The 16381-nt window shown below is 43.0% G+C and overlaps 2 protein-coding genes across 3 annotated transcripts in view; both read right to left on the bottom strand.

Annotated features, from left to right (window-relative positions):
• Nucleotides 1–1523, bottom strand: part of pigg (phosphatidylinositol glycan anchor biosynthesis class G (EMM blood group)) — a 67634-nt gene extending 66111 nt beyond the window's left edge. For both annotated transcript variants that reach the window (XM_028960308.1, XM_028960309.1), the window contains exons 1-2: nucleotides 1009–1523; nucleotides 308–513 (exon numbers count right to left, since the gene is read on the bottom strand). In XM_028960308.1, coding sequence (XP_028816141.1) covers nucleotides 308–513; nucleotides 1009–1162 — 360 coding nt within the window. In that variant the 5' untranslated portion in view covers nucleotides 1163–1523. The remainder of the gene's footprint in view (nucleotides 1–307; nucleotides 514–1008) is intronic.
• A 393-nt stretch (nucleotides 1524–1916) lies between these two features.
• On the bottom strand, nucleotides 1917–15432 carry stag3 (STAG3 cohesin complex component). Its single transcript, XM_028960901.1, has 29 exons — nucleotides 15416–15432; nucleotides 14969–15062; nucleotides 14727–14882; nucleotides 14278–14374; nucleotides 13754–13830; nucleotides 13163–13367; nucleotides 12729–12880; nucleotides 11935–12132; nucleotides 11336–11434; nucleotides 10605–10684; nucleotides 10368–10493; nucleotides 10138–10225; nucleotides 9606–9723; nucleotides 9347–9450; nucleotides 8357–8449; nucleotides 8174–8266; nucleotides 6256–6456; nucleotides 5970–6037; nucleotides 5585–5675; nucleotides 4261–4426; nucleotides 3953–4089; nucleotides 3745–3846; nucleotides 3417–3550; nucleotides 3209–3325; nucleotides 2800–2942; nucleotides 2561–2633; nucleotides 2363–2452; nucleotides 2151–2250; nucleotides 1917–1964 (listed from the first exon to the last, which is right to left on the bottom strand). The coding sequence occupies exons 1-29, from the start codon at nucleotides 15430–15432 to the stop codon at nucleotides 1917–1919; spliced, it is 3267 nt and encodes a 1088-aa protein (XP_028816734.1).
• Between the last annotated feature and the right edge of the window lie 949 nt (nucleotides 15433–16381).

Below are 16381 nucleotides of genomic sequence, written 5' to 3'. Positions count from 1 at the left end.
CTTGGCCCCCTCGGTGGTGGAATGAATTTCCCCTCGAGGTACGAAAAGCTCAGTCACTGAGCACTTTCAAACGGCAGCTCAAGACCTTCCTCTTTAGAGAATATTTAGATTAACGTGTAACCTACTTATTGTCTTACTTATGTATAGAAACTACAACAGAGTGAATAAAAAGATTGTATTCATAGTTGGGAGTCCTAGTGAACCAGAATTGATCACTTCATTGATTGTAACATGGAAGCACGTTGTAAGTTGCTCTGGATCAGGGCGTCTGCCAAATGCCTTAAATGTAAATGTTAAATGTAAATACCTTTATCCTGGGCATGGTGACAGTGGGCGGTTTCGCCCTGGCCACAAAGCTGTGTGAGGACCCCCGCTCCACAAGATGCCTGGTGTAGGGCATGTACTTCCTTCCACTGGGCCCGAACACAAAATCTTCTCTGAGGGCATCGATCAGGACGACCACGACCCTCTTAAACAAGGCCGGGGGAACCTTGGATGCATTTGGACTGGTCCCTGGAAGCAAGCCACGTTTTGAGTCAGTTTCAGCCATGTCCATTTTTGGGGTTCCCTCACTTAACCTAATCTCATTGACATACTTAAATGTGTAAATAAAAACAGAATGATTGTACAGAATGATCCTGTCCTGACCTAGGTTCAAACAGAATTAGACACGGGTCTAACATACTAGTTCTTCTGTGGGCGGAATAAGAGCATACCTGAACAGTTTAGTACCATGCAGAGATGTACAATAAATACGTTTTTGTGTTACACTTTCCTAAAATAATGTAATAATTTCACATACTGTAAGGATGTATGCATTTTATGTATTTCCCCAACCTAATGAGGCGGTTGAGAGAACAAGCAATCGTCAAATTAGTCAGTTTTGATCACAGGGAATTGTACTTGTACTGATGAAATCAGCAAGAAAATTAAAAGTAAAATTCCGACAGAGGTCCGCATGGAATTGTCCTTCTTTTGAAATAAACGCAAACAGACGACGCCGCGTACCTGTCAGCGGCTCAGCAGGCAGGTCAGAAAGTTTACTCTTCGACGAAAAAGACGACTTGATCGGAACTGGGAAAAATCCCCTCAGGAAGAGGGCCAGGCCAAACAACTCCAATATCAGACAGAGAGAGGCAAAAACGGACGAGCTCACTTTCATGGTGGCGCCGACTAAAAAACGTTCACGGCAATAAAGAGTATTTCTAAGGTCGACAGCATTCGCGTAGCGACATGTGGCCCGTGCTCCCAATTCCCCTCACGCCGTAAAGCAAGTACAATTAAAACCTGATTATTATTTTTTTTTTATGTTGTTACAGGAAGCTAATGTCAAATGGACTGGCACATAATCCCTTTCAGCAGCCGGCGTCGCGTTTAATGCCGGACTCACACAAAACAAGCCTTAAAAGCAAATAAATTGGCGGCTTGAATATAATCGAGACACGGAATATATCTATACTCATTTATGTACAATATTGAGCTTCATATCCGTAAGGTTTGAATGGACTTCCGTGTTTATTGTAGCTACGGCAGCCGAAGAGGTTAAAAAACGTGAAAAGGGCAACAGCGCCGTTTGGTGTGCGAATATAATGGAACAACAGACAACTAAAAAGTTTTATTTGATATCAAAAGGTTCAAAATGAAATAATACTGAATTTAACGTCATCATATCAATAATATTTTCATCACAAACAATACATGGAACAGTAAATTAGTACATTTTTTTTTACATTCACAAAAACACCTAAACACCAAATGATAAACAAGGGAAAAACAACAACTCATAAAACACAGAAATGCATGACTTCATGGTCTGTTAAACAGTGACCCATAACTTTTGAATGTTCACTTTGTTACTGGACAATGGGAAGGAACCACAATAAACCATTTCCCAGCATCATCCTGTGTTAATGTGCTTATTTGTCAAATAGGTCCTCCAGATAATTGATGTGGCGACTGGAAGGCTGGGGAATAAAGAAGAAATCAGGGAGATTAATACCAGTGTTACTCAACTGATATTTGCATTTAAATGAGTAATTATTAGTATAACTGTAAGAATGTGCAACATAACCAAATTGAAAAAAAAAAAAATCAATTTATGAGTGTGTGTGTGTGTGTGTGTGTGTTCAAGAGCATATTCTGGACCTCACCAAGGCAATGTCGCTGTCTGAGTCATCTTCAATCATAGCTTCATCATCATCATCTTCTTCTTGCTCTTCCTCATCTTTGTCACTTTCAAACAGACTGAGCCTGAGAGACAGGAAAGAGGCTTGAGCTATTTCAGACTAAAGAAACCAAAGATGGTACATTTTTTACTTTGCTGATTCTCATTTCATATAAACATGTTAGACACTGGGCTCACATATCTAGCTGAGAGTCGATGTCACTGCACTCAGGGGAGGAAACATCTTTTTGCTGCCTCCTTTTAGAACTTATCTTTCGCTGTAGAGAACTAAAAAAAAAAAATGATTTGTCTTATATAAACAGTGTTTTTCATTCTTAAGATTGATTAGTTTGATTGGAAGGAAGCAGAAAGCCAAGGCCAAACACAAAATTATACCTCTCCTCAGAGTCTGGCTCAGAGATTCCCTCCTCCTCCTCCTCCGGCAATTCTGAGTTCTCGATACTGGCCACTAAAAAGAAAAAAAAAAGGAGGTCACATGCACACACAGTATATTGAACTGATCCTTTCCATTCAACTCTCTGAATATAAATTAATGCCATATTTGTCTTGTTTAAAACGACCAGAGCCTCAGAAGAGCGACGTGGGACAAGACTGGAATTTGCTTAATAGCTGACCCTGTGCAAAGGTTCTCTGCCGTTTGGGTTTTTTGGGTGAGGTCTCAGCAGATGAGTCTTTCACGCCGAAGCCCAGTGACCGTTTGTACATGTCCAGCCAGCGGCTGGATGCAGAGGAGCTCAAACGCTTCACATAGTCCAACCTACAACAGAAATTGAGTCACTGTTGGGAGGGTGGTAGTAGCCTAGTGGGTAAAACACTCGCCTATGAACCAGAAGGTTCAAATCCCACTTACTACCATTGTGTCCCTGAGCAAGACATTTAACCCCAAGTTGCTCCAGGGGGAACTGTCCCCGTAACTATTGATTGAAAGTCGCTCTGGATAATGCCGTCTAATAAATGCTGTAAATTAAGCAATTCTGCAGTGGCTCCTGACTGAACATGTACAGTGTATGTTTGTGTTCTCACAGTTGTACACGGTCCTGCTTGGTGACCTTGGGGCTGAATTCACACAGGATCTCTAAGAAGGCCAGGTTGGGTCGACTTCCGTCTTCGGCACTCCGGACGGCAAACTGAACGCCACTCCTGCGTGCACACAGTTGACACAGAAGTGGTCTGGAAAACACGGATTCACAGCGCGCCAGGCAGACAGAATGGCACACAAGGATGTACGAACTGGTGAAGTGACACCAGGGGTTTGCGGACGCGGGACAGGTTGACCCCGAAGCTGCTGGCCAGATGCTTGGCCAGTTCTCTGACGTCCCCAAAATCCAGTTCCGCGGGCTGGTCCTCTACCAAAGTCGTGAACAGCTGCACACAGAAACAAGCATACGAAATAAAATTTATTATGTATTTCCACATACAACAGAGTTTCTCATTATTTTCATCTGGAAAACAGAAGAACTTTGTAATATTGTCCATATTGTATTGAGAATGTACAGTTTGAAATGTGGGAAAACAACACACACACACACACACACACACACACACACACGAGTACACACCTGCTGTAGACACAAGCACACAGTCTTGGCATTTTCTTCTGGGCACTTGGCCTTTAAGGTGTTCAGCATCTCCTTTACAATGTCGCCGTACTCCTTGTAGAACTACACAGACCGGCCGAGTCAGACGTGCTTTTTCTTCATTCTCATTTCATATTATGATACATGCAGAGTCTCATGGCGTCTTTCCTGTGCACACACACCTACCTACCTTGGTGTAGTGTTTGAGAACAACTGTTCCAGCGCTCATCTCCAACGCGCCACTGAGGATGAGCTTGCAGTAGCCAGCCAGCTGGTTCCTGTGCCTTCCCAGGGATGTTATCTTTGCCTTTTCATTCTCCTCTTCTTCTTCACCTTGTTCACACAGAACACATGTTAACGCGACCTCGACAGGGACAAGCTGGTACATTTTGCAGGTCTTCTTCATGTCCAGATCTTCACTTTATAGTAATTTCATGGATCAAATGAAGGGCATCCTAGTGCTAGTGTGAATGTGGGCTCCCCCCCCCACACACACACCAAAGAGATTGTCCTCTGGCTCATCAAAGACGTAGTCCATGAGATACGAGGCCATCTCAGCCTTGAGGCAGCCGTCAGGGCAGAGGGACAAACTCTGCAGAGCTGACTGTCCCTTTACAGACGCCTTGCTGAAGACCACCAGCAAGTCGCACAGCCACAGAAACGCCTGTTGGGAGGACCAAGAACCCTAAATTAAACCAGTCACACAACACAATCAGTCCTACGATTTGGTAAGACTTTGAAGCAGGTCTTGTTTACACATTGAAGCATTAAAAAGAGAAACTGCGGCGTTCCGAACATGGACGTCTATGGCTTCCATAATCCAAACCAGTGTGTAAGAACCAGAGAGTGGTATTCACTTGGGTTCCACTAGGTGGCAGTAAGGTATATAGGTGGGAACCAACAGGCTTAAAAGGAGGTGTTTTTGACAGCTATCGCTCATGCTGTTGAGCTCACTCTTCTGCCACTACTCACCATTTGTAAGTTTATGTTTCTGGACTGTCATATTTTGTTATAGACCAAGTACACTTTGTGCACAATAATAGTGAGGTCCCCTTGATCAAAGTACTGTGTGCTCCCCAGGTGCCGTTCATGGCTGATTGGATAAATGCACAGTGTGTACTGGCCTTTGTGAGCAGTTGGCAGCCATGACAGGCAGTGTGTGGGGATGGTACCTTGATCAAGGGAACCTCAGTGGCACCTTGGCGGTTCGGGATTGGAATCCACAACCCTTCAGTAACTGGTCCACACTTCCTTACCTGCTCACTATGACAAAAACTTTCCGTCCACACTTAACCAATGACTGAACCAGAAAAGGGTCCAGCTGTTCATGATGTGGTGTTAATGACTATGAAGAATATTATGCCGCAGTATGAAATTTCTAATGAATTAAATAACTTGAGATGATTGCAAAATTATTAAATTCATTGCTTATTATGGTTAATTACCTGATCCCTGGTTGGAGTATGTCGAAAGGAAAGACATTGCTGGCACACAACACAAAAGGACTGTAGATTCTTCATTAGCACTGCAAGTCTCTCCTGACGCAGAGAGAACAAAATGCTTTATAGAAGCCTTGGCCACTTCAGTACTGCAAACAGGCAAATCACAATAAATCATTCATTTAGTAAAAACCAACATGTATCACCACCTCTTTGCTGAAGACGGAAGATGAAATTTTCTCTCGCTCCCATAACAGGTGAAAACCAGCACAATTCAGAGCCGGAACCATGATCTAAAATGAAACAAAGATTAAAAAAAAACTTCACTGCATGAATTACTGAGGTCTAAAAGACTAGAACAGACGAGGAAATGGTCTCTGCACCTCCATACTCATCTCTCGTCCGTTCAGCACAACATCCCTCAGTAGCCCGTGGCAGGGCTCAAACAGTTTCCAGCTAGTCAGGTCCAGAGCACTAAAACAGACAGACATCACCACAGAGACAGGCATCAACCATGGTGTAACATTTACATGACATTTAGATTTACGGCATTATCAGACGCACTTATCCAGAGTGACTTAATATCAGTAGTTACAGGAACAGTCCCCCCCCCCGGAGCAACTTAGGGTTAAGTGTCTTGCTCAGGGACGCAATGGCAGTAAGTGGGATTTGAACCTGGGTCTTCTGGTTCATAGGGGAGTGTGTTACCAGGTTACTAACACACACACACACACATACACACACACACACACACACACACACACACACCTGCCAAAAGCTGCAATCCTCTTCAGCGATGCGATTCCACTGTACATCTCGTCCTCAGTATAGTCCAACTGTAATAGAGGTTTTGAAATTGGTCTCGTAATTGATGCTGAACTTTATCGATTATGTAGTAATGATGTTGCTTGGTTATTTTATGGTGGCGGTGTAAAAAGTAGTGCCGGTATTGACAGTGGCCGCCTGATCGGAGTACAGCGCCACTCCGGGTAGGAGTCCATGCCCACCTGATGCCATAAACCCCAGAAAAATGCCTGGTTCAAACGGCCCACACCTGCTGAAAGGGGTTGAGTGTGTTGTTAAAGTTTTCCATCAGTCCATCCATCAGCTGGCTGAACGTTTGGTGGACCCGGGTGGAGAACGTGTAAAGGTCATAAGACAACGCACACGCGACCCGTGCACAGGCCTCCAACACGCTGACCTCTGTATGTTTCGAAACGATAGTGCAGACCTGATGCAGCAGCTGCTCCAAACACTGTTACAAAACAAAAGTAGGATTAAAGGCCTTAACAAGTACAATCGAGTCATTTCCCTGATTCAGCCTAACAAGTGGGGAACTTGATATTATGATTATACAGGGAGTGCAGAATTATTAGGCAAATGAGTATTTTGTCCACATCATCCTCTTCATGCATGTTGTCTTACTCCAAGCTGTATAGGCTCGAAAGCCTACTACCAATTAAGCATATTAGGTGATGTGCATCTCTGTAATGAGAAGGGGTGTGGTCTAATGACATCAACGCCCTATATCAGGTGTGCATAATTATTAGGCAACTTCCTTTCCTTTGGCAAAATGGGTCAAAAGAAGCACTTGACAGGTTCAGAAAAGTCAAAAATAGTGAGATATCTTGCAGAGGGATGCAGCACTCTTAAAATTACAAAGCTTCTGAAGCGTGCTCATCGAACAATCAAGCGTTTCAATCAAAATAGTCAACAGGGTCGCAAGAAGCGTGTGGAAAAACCAAGGCGCAAAATAACTGCCCATGAACTGAGAAAAGTCAAGCGTGCAGCTGCCAAGATGCCACTTGCCACCAGTTTGGCCATATTTCAGAGCTGCAACATCACTGGAGTGCCCAAAAGCACAAGGTGTTCAATACTCAGAGACATGGCCAAGGTAAGAAAGGCTGAAAGACAACCACCATTGAACAAGACACACAAGCTGAAACATCAAGACTGGGCCAAGAAATATCTCAAGACTGATTTTTCTAAGGTTTTATGGACTGATGAAATGAGAGTGAGTCTTGATGGGCCAGATGGCTGGGTCTGTGGCTGGATTGGTAAAGGACAGAGAGCTCCAGTCCGACTCAGACGCCAGCAAGGTGGAGGTGGAGTACTGGTTTGGGCTGGTATCATCAAAGATGAGCTTGTGGGGCCTTTTCGGGTTGAGGATGGAGTCAAGCTCAACTCCCAGTCCTACTGCCAGTTTCTGGAAGACACCTTCTTCAAGCAGTGGTACAGGAAGAAGTCTGCATCCTTCAAGAAAAACATGATTTTCATGCAGGACAATGCTCCATCACACGCGTCAAAGTACTCCACAGCGTGGCTGGCAAGAAAGGATATAAAAGAAGAAAAACTAATGACATGGCCTCCTTTTCACCTGATCTGAACCCTATTGAGAACCTGTGGTCCATCATCAAATGTGAGATTTACAAGGAGGGAAAACAGTACACCTCTCTGAACAGTGTCTGGGAGGCTGTGGATGCTGCTGCACGCAATGTTGATGGTGAACAGATCAAAACACTGACAGAATCCATGGATGGCAGGCTTTTGAGTGTCCTTGCAAAGAAAGGTGGCTATATTGGTCGCTGATTTGTTTTTGATTTGTTTTTGAATGTCAGAAATGTATATTTGTGAATGTGGAGATGTTATATTAGTTTCACTGGTAAAAATAAATAATTGAAATGGGTATATATTTGTTTTTTGTTAAGTTGCCTAATAATTATGCACAGTAATAGTCACCTGCACACACAGATATCCCCCTAAAATAGCTAAAAATAAAAACAAACTAAAAACTACTTCCAAAAACATTCAGCTTTGATATTAATGAGTTTTTTGGGTTCATTGAGAACATGGTTGTTCAAAAATAAAATAATTCCTCAAAAATACAACTTCTGCACTCCCTGTAAACAGTATTTTCAATCATATGAAGAATGTACAAAGAACATTTTCCAAACTGGGAAAAAAAAAATTACAATCTTCATTCGCTCTGTACTGCTGTACACCTCCAGGTCACAACAGAGAGGGACGCGAAGCAGACAACTCACTTTCTGCACATCCGCCGAGTACTGAAACAACAGAACGAATCCACAGTTCATAACGAGACACACACTCGCCAGCCTCATAAAAGGGGACGTGAATAGGTGCTGAAATGTCACCTTGCTAAGCAGCTGTGGTAATTGAGGAATGAAATTAGTTGTGATGCGTCTTCGGTACTGAGCCTGGAGTTTCTTATCTATCATTGTGCGGCTCTGGAAAAGATGTTTAAAAAAAGAGCATAGAAATTGTCTAGATACACACAAGCTGTGGCAATAAATAGTTCAAATTGAAGACAGTGATCCTTTTAATTAAATAAGCATTAAAAAGTCTCCTATTATGAAAAAAAAATATCAGATATAAATTTTATATCTGTCTTATTGGTCCCCTTATACTGTATCTGAGGTCTCTTCCTGAAACTCAGCCATGGTACAGAATTACAGCTACTTTGATCTAGTCCCACAATGAGATTTCCCCAGGACGCACACCGTTTCGGTGTCTGTAGCTTTAAATGCTAATGAGGAGGAGAGAGGCGGGACGAGGAGGAAAGCGGCCTACAGAAGTTGAGGGGGCATTCGCGGAAATTACGTAATAAGACACAACGTTTGGCGCAACCAGGAAGTTGGGTTACCGGTGTTCTAGAAAAAAAAAAAAAATCTAATTAACCCACTGGTACTGGGGAGTAACATACTACTTGCATCTTGCCTTTCTATTCCATACATGTGAGAGACACAAGAGTTAGTGGCGATAAAGCAGGCATACCAATCACATTAGAATGTAGATTTTAAATAATCCCAGTGGGTGACTAAACCTGTAATTTATGTTGAAAGTCAGTTTGCCTGACTGCTGGTCCCCAGGACTAATACATTTTGGAAGCACTGCTTTATACTTTTGGTTCTCAAAACTGAGGTAAGCAAACCACACCCTCTGGCACCTCCTAGTGATATTTTCTAACAAAATGTACTTCTCTCTTTACCAAATCATGTTCAGATGATTCTGTAAAATCCTAATCTGCCAAGTGATGTATTAAATCCGGTTATTAGGCATTTCAGCACCTATAAGACCAGTATATTGAAAAGTTAACTATGAGTCTGTCCCTTTCCCTGTCTCACCTTCTTGCCCCGGACTCGGCACAAAGGCACCGTGGCTTCAGCTGCCTGTCTAACTGCACACACCATCAGCTCTATCAGAACAGACTCCTCCTCTTCCTCCATGGCTGACAACACATACATATACATACATGTTGAGCATCTTCTTTAAACATAAAATAACAGTTGCTCCCAGCAACAACTTGTTTCCCAATCAACATCACAGTTTCCTGATTCCAAACATTAAAAAAATCTGCCATTTGAGAGTGAGGCAGATTCTCACCCTCCTCCGGCCCCCATTCCTCCGACAGCAGTAATGAAACCGTCGTCTCCCAGTCCCTCAGCTCTGTCCCTGCAGCATCCCAGAAACTGTCAACCAGGTAATCTCCGTGCTCATGGTACTGACAGAGATACAGACACAAGAGGATGATTGCTTCAGCAAATCCACATACAGAATTTAAATGAAAGATTTATCACGAATTGTTAAGACGGGATGCCATGCTTTCCTTTGTGTTTGCGTCACTTTACCCTGAGCATTGGACTCCATGTTCATACATTTTAACATTTACATTTACAGCATTTATCAGACGCCTTTATCCAGAGCGACTTACAATCAGTAGTTACAGGGACAGTCCCCCATGGAGCAATTTGTCTTGCTCAGGGACACAATGGTAGTAAGCGGGACTTGAACCTGGGTCTTCTGGTTCATAGGCGAGTGTGTTACCCCTAGGCTACTACCACCCCTATTAAGAATTAAGAATGAGAACCTAAAAAAGTTCTTAAAAAAAATTACAAAATCACTAAACATTAATTACTTTGTCTCTGATGAAAAACCTAACAAGTTGTTTGAAGAAGGTCACACTAGGCTTGACCAACTGATGTTCTTCTACCTCCATGGAAAACCTGAAAATACATTTACAGTTATGCCAGATTTTATATGATGGATTATTCACAAATTATTTTCCTTAACAGTCAATGAACATTTTAATCGGAGTCTCTTCAAGAAAAACCTGTTTGTCACAGTTTTGTTTAAATGTGTGTCTACGTGAAACCCTTTACTGACATGTGATATAGGAATTTTCCAGCTGCTGACGCCAGGCCCCTGTCTGTTCCATACACCAGAGGATACACACAACAGCGCTCCTCCGGCGACAGGCCATTCTCCATATTCCTGCATGCACACAAGCAGCATCACGAGGAAAAAAAAAAAAAAAAAAGTCAATCTGAGACACATCACATCTGCACATCAGACGCACACACCAGCAGAAAATTATTTGCTCACTGGTGGATCAGAAGTAGCAGACTGACTGTCTCCATACCAACCACAGGGTCTTCATCCAGCACCATGGCCAGCATCCTCTCCTAAGAGGGGGGAATCTGATGAGTAGGGGCGTTTAAACTAATCTTATAACCAATGCAGGTATGGACGATTATGCATCGATTATATCATAATGACGTTGATTGGTGATTTTCTGGCAGCGGTATAAAAAAAATGCTTACGGTAGTGAATGTGGCTCAGCGGCCTTGTGCCCCACAGCAAGCACAGAGCTTTGAGCTCCACTTTTTAAAAAAGCAAAACCTTGCAGCGCACGTCACGTTTGTTCTGAAAGCGGCTTTAGATTTGCTCCAATGAGCAGAAAAACAAAGTTCTCCTGGCGCTCACCTGGCGCCGTGGACAAAGGCGCTTTTCTGACCAGTTTTTCCAACTCATAGTATCAAATAAGAGAGTCCACACGAAACCTTGTCTCTTGTTAAAAACATCATGTGAAGTAATGTAGAAAATGTATGGGATGCATCGATAAGAGGTATTCATAATCGCAATCAAATTTTAAATTTAACCTTTAATTAGGGGAGCTTTTCCACCACAGCCCCTGCAACAGCAGCTTCGCTCACTCATGGAACCATGGGGCAGTGGCGAACCAGATCAGTAAAAGGCAACAGTATTTGAAGTGAACCACTGCAAATTTATACAATGCAGATGAAAGAGAGAACACAGAGACGGAGGCACATTACCTTGAAATGGGTGGTGAAGAGCTCCAGCTGGGAACAGAAGTCCCTGTCTTGGTACAGGCCCTGCAAAGCCTTCACACAACAAAGACGAACCGCAGCTTGCTGTGTGAACAGAGAAAACTCCAGTCACGGCAAGAGCATCAATAAGCTTATCTTTAGAAAGTATTTCATTGTTCTGGAAAAAAAAAAAAAGTGGGTGGGGTGGTGGTTGCCTAGTGGTTAACACCCTTGACAATGAACCAGAAGACCACAAAGTCACAGGTTCAAGCCCCTCTTACTAAAATTGTGAGCCTCTGTCACTACTTGATGTAAGTCACTCTACATTTACATTATTTATCCAGAGCGACTTACAGTCAGTAGTTACAGGGACATTCCCCCCCGGAGCAGCTTAGGGTTAAGTGTCTTGCTCAGGGACACAATGGTAGTAAGTGGGATTTGAACCTGGGTCTTCTGGTTCACAGGTGAGTGAGTTACCCGCTAGGCTACTAGCCATAAAACATGTAAAAAACATAAAAAATTGTATGACTCCAGAAAAACAAAAGGAAACACAAAGGACAAGTTAATATAACAACTGAATTAATTTACACCTCACGCCCCCCCACCTTGTCATGCAGCATCCAGCCCAGGTACTTAAGGTGTGCGTCGTTCAGGAAAGTGGCCGGGTTCCTGAAGATCCACACCCCCAGCTCTTCCATGCATACAACTCGGACCTCAGGCACAATGTCCCGGTACCGGTGCACAAACACTCCCTTTATGATGCTGTTCACCAACAGATTCAGCTCAGTCTGGCCCTCGAGCAGCTGATTACACAAACAAACACACAAAAAGACACACGTACACACACGGAGGGTGAAGCAACATACTGCAGTCAACGGTTGTTGGATTTGTAAGGGACATATCATTTAAACAGGTTCTGAATTTCTCATGTTCTGCTGTGTATACAGTGCCAAACAAAGGTTTGGAGACCCTTGCAGAAAACATGCCTTAATTTGAAGGCTTTTGCAAGGAGAAATGGGTGGGAATTGAGCTCAGGTGCCATAACGTTTGCATACCACTATATGCACTGTAGTAGTCAAACCCCACTTACTACCATTGTGTCCCTGAGATAGACACTTTACCCTGAGTGTCTCCAGGGCGACTGTCCCTGTAAATACTGACTGTAAGTCACTCTGGATAAATGTAATAAATTTAAATTGCACATACATTAATCTATATTTTTTGTGTATTTGTGAGTGTATCTGATCCACCTGGTTAGATTTATGCAGTACTATATAAAACATTTTAGATACTCTCAATAATCCCAACAATATAATTAAGTAAACTCAGCCAATTATGGAAGCAAGTGCTTTTGCATGCTTTAAATATGCGTTATACTGAGTGTGTGTGAGTGTGTAACCTCGTTGTGTAAAGTCTGCAGCTCCTCCAATCGGTCAACTGCCCTGCTTTCAACCGTCTTACTTCTCTCCAGGTCCCACTGACGCCGATTCACATCCAACTGAGTGGCAACACTGACAGCCACGCCCATCAGGGCACTCATCAGCTTCATCACTGTGTATGCATTCACACACACACACACACACACACACACACATGCCATAAAGTAACACAGACACAAGCTGAGCCTAATCAATCATCTGAAAATCTTTAACTTGCGATTATTGATGAGTGTGAATTGGTCAGTGATGCCTCATTAATGAGTCTGACAACGACAGATGGTGGAGACCTACAGACTCACCATTGAGAGAGGACAAAATCACACCATCTCACCAGTGACTGTGCTTAGTGCTCACCATTATTCCTCTAATTTCTAATACTGCAGCTCTGACTGACCTGTGAACGTGCTGGTGTGGCGGAAGGATCGGACCTGTGAGTCCGACAGACCAGTGAGGAAGGACACCAGTGAGGGGAACAAGTAGCCGTCAAACAGCAGGCTGTTCTGAGAGCGCAGCACCAGCTGGGACACAAACTCAGTCAGACCCTCCCGAAAACGTCTCCCCCGCACCCCCACAAGGGATAAGGGGTAACTCGGTGAGTCCTGGGCATAGGAGCATCAGAGGAATATATTGAGAGTAACATAACATACGAGTGCAGACACTGATTTATAGGGGTCAGCTGGTACTGTTGCTCAGTTCTGATATAATAATTATAATACAAATATTTTTAACACAATGCTTAATCAGTTGTTGCATTTTGACTTATCAATTCATCTGTCATGTAGGGTTTAATTTTGAAATATTACAATATCCTAAAGTCCCATGGAACATATGTCAATGCAACGACAGTTTAATGGAAACGGAAAGCCAAACCAAATGGGGTGGGATCTCCAGGATGGAATGTGATGCAGGAGATTTTTATTTACATGCTTCTAAATTTCCATTTAATTCAATTTTATTTCAGATGGAAATAGAATGTGGTCCTTACCTCATTGAACTCTTTGGTCAACTGACAAATAATATAAGCATTTTCCATGGATTCAAACATCTCTTTGGTCACCATGCCTAACAAGGGAAACAAACCAGATAAAGTTATCTATAAAAGAAATAAAAACCCATTGATGCATTTTCACGTTTGATCATTGAAATAATAATATATTATTAAATATATAAATGATATACAATCGTATATATTTTCTTACAATTAAATTAAAGAAGTAAACATGTGACCACAAAAAAAAAACAAAACTTCCATTAGACCAGACAAAGCTGGTTAAAGGTTAAAAAAAAAAAAATGTTGTGGGTGTTTAGATTTACTCCATGGTGCAAAAGAGGTGTGAGCATACAGATTGTTTTCTGGTGCAGCGTGGGGGTTCGACGTGGATTAAGCCTGATCGATGGTGCACAGACAGGGCCAAGTCACAATCCCTTAACCTTTGAACTCAATTATACCCCGCAGTCTCATTTCCTAAGCTGTCCTCTGTGAGCCCAGCGTCCCCTGCAACCTCTGACCTTTGCAGCTACAAGTCAGCACCACGAAGTTGATCAGTTCCAGAAGACCCGCCTGCTGGTCCTCCTTATAACAATCCAGCAATTCATCTACCACCGTCTGCAATGAGAGCCAATGAGCCAATCAGAGAGCAGCACTCAAGGTCATGCTATATTGCTGTAAAGAGGGCGCCATAGGTCAGGGCGTTCGCCACATCCATTAGACTTTCATTCATCCGTCCCCCTTTCATCACAAACTAATGGGCTTGGCCTTCCACTGTACTCCTTATCTCATCCCCAAGACCCCCATCTCCACTGCTGATCAATAAAAATCTCTTAGGGCAGCCTTCAAAAAATAATAATCTGGTGGACATTACACACAACAATAGCAATCATTCAAACTGCATTTGTGTGAACTCGTCTAGCTGTTCTTTTGTCAAAAACGACTTGCTCTACTCGACCTAAACCCTTACCACCAGAGCACTGCGGCCGGACCTCAAAGCCTCGAACATATTCTTTGCGGTGGTGTCCTGCCTCTGTCCCATTTCCCGTGTTCCCCCTTCTCCGCCCCTCCCTCTCTGCGCTCTCTCACCGGTCGGTGGTGCTTTGCGTCTGAGCCTCTTGGGTGCCTAGATGTGTGCAGAAAAAGAGACAATGGGTTGCAGCGCAATGCAAAATCTGGAGTAGCACAAAGAGCGTGCGCATGTTTCCAGACCGGACTCCTTTTTGCCAGTCTTTTCCGCTTTGTGGTCTTCAGCTCAAGTTCAAAATCACTTCCAGAGTCAGAGATGCCATCTGATTCCAGCCAACTATACAACAGACATGTGGAGAGGAAACAAGCCAGTTATGTTGCCATTTGGTGAAATTACATGACATTACACCATTTAAATATTATCAATTATCGATCGCTATTTATATTTTCTGTGGCAATCTTTCAGAGACATCTGCCACCATTTGCACATTTACAATTAGATCCGTTTAAATGGTCCCTCCTTATGTGACTGAGAACAGAATTACGGATTACATTTTTTATGATTGTCAAAAATGTGTTAGATGCTTTCGCATTACAGAAATAAAACAGTACATATAATACCTGCATGAAATGCACGCAGCATCGCTGCAAAGCACAGACTCAGCTTCAGCTAAGCTCAGCTGTCCTTACCTGTCTGACTGGGACATTTGTTCAGAATCCATGAAGAAAACGTCTACAAAAGAAAAGTCGGGAATCAGACATCTGCAGCCAATTAAGAGGCCCTGAATAAATCGACAATCCATACGGCTTCATGATCACGGATTGGACTTGAAAAAAATATGTAAACATTAATTTGGTTCCCTTCTGATAAAAGAGAGTAAAAAAAAACAACTCCAAATCGGGCCACGCAGCATTTACGACAAACCTACCTGTGAAGAAGTTGGCGAGTGGAAACCGGCGCAAGTTTTAGAAACGCAAACCACGCTAAAAGGCCGCCTGGAAACACGTGACATGGACCGGTGGGCTTTCAGCAGCCGAACGACTCGTTAATTTCACGCCAACAAGCTTAAATTCCAGCTAGTTTATCGGGCAACCACGTCCACTTTCCACCAGACTTTTCACACTTTTTTGAACAATTCCAGAAGCGGTAAGTGTTGATTGGCCTTCGGCGGCCTCTGATTGGCTTGTTTTGGCGGAGCGCTTCCGTGATTGGTCGTTCCAGTAATTTCCGCGTAGTAACGGGGCGTGGCTCCGTCACTGCCCGATCTGCGGACACTTGTCACTGACCGGTTTGGACTGCGCAAGCGCAGAAACACCAAGCGGCGACGTAAAGAGCAGTATGCGCATGCGTAGGCAGGCCTGGGGGTCGCAGAAACATTTCTTTAGCAAGTGGTTTAAATTTCACTCAATAGTTTCAGCTTTCAAGCGATCAAATAACAAATGCATACCCTTACCACTTAACAAATCCATATTTGACAGTATGAGGTTGCTGCTAATTCATTATTAACAAATTTCTCCTTTTTATTAAAATGCATGCACAGTCCATATAAGGAGAACTAAGAGCCACATTTCATAGCATGTATATACATAGCATATTTCATATTTCATAGCATATATACATATACACAGGATTCAAAGATTCAATATTCAATCACT

The sequence above is a fragment of the Denticeps clupeoides genome, chromosome 18 (assembly GCF_900700375.1).
Source record: "Denticeps clupeoides chromosome 18, fDenClu1.1, whole genome shotgun sequence".
In the NCBI taxonomy this organism is placed as follows: Eukaryota; Metazoa; Chordata; class Actinopteri; order Clupeiformes; family Denticipitidae; genus Denticeps; species Denticeps clupeoides.
Note: the sequence above shows the minus strand (reverse complement) of the source record. Positions and strands in the feature narration are given on the sequence as shown.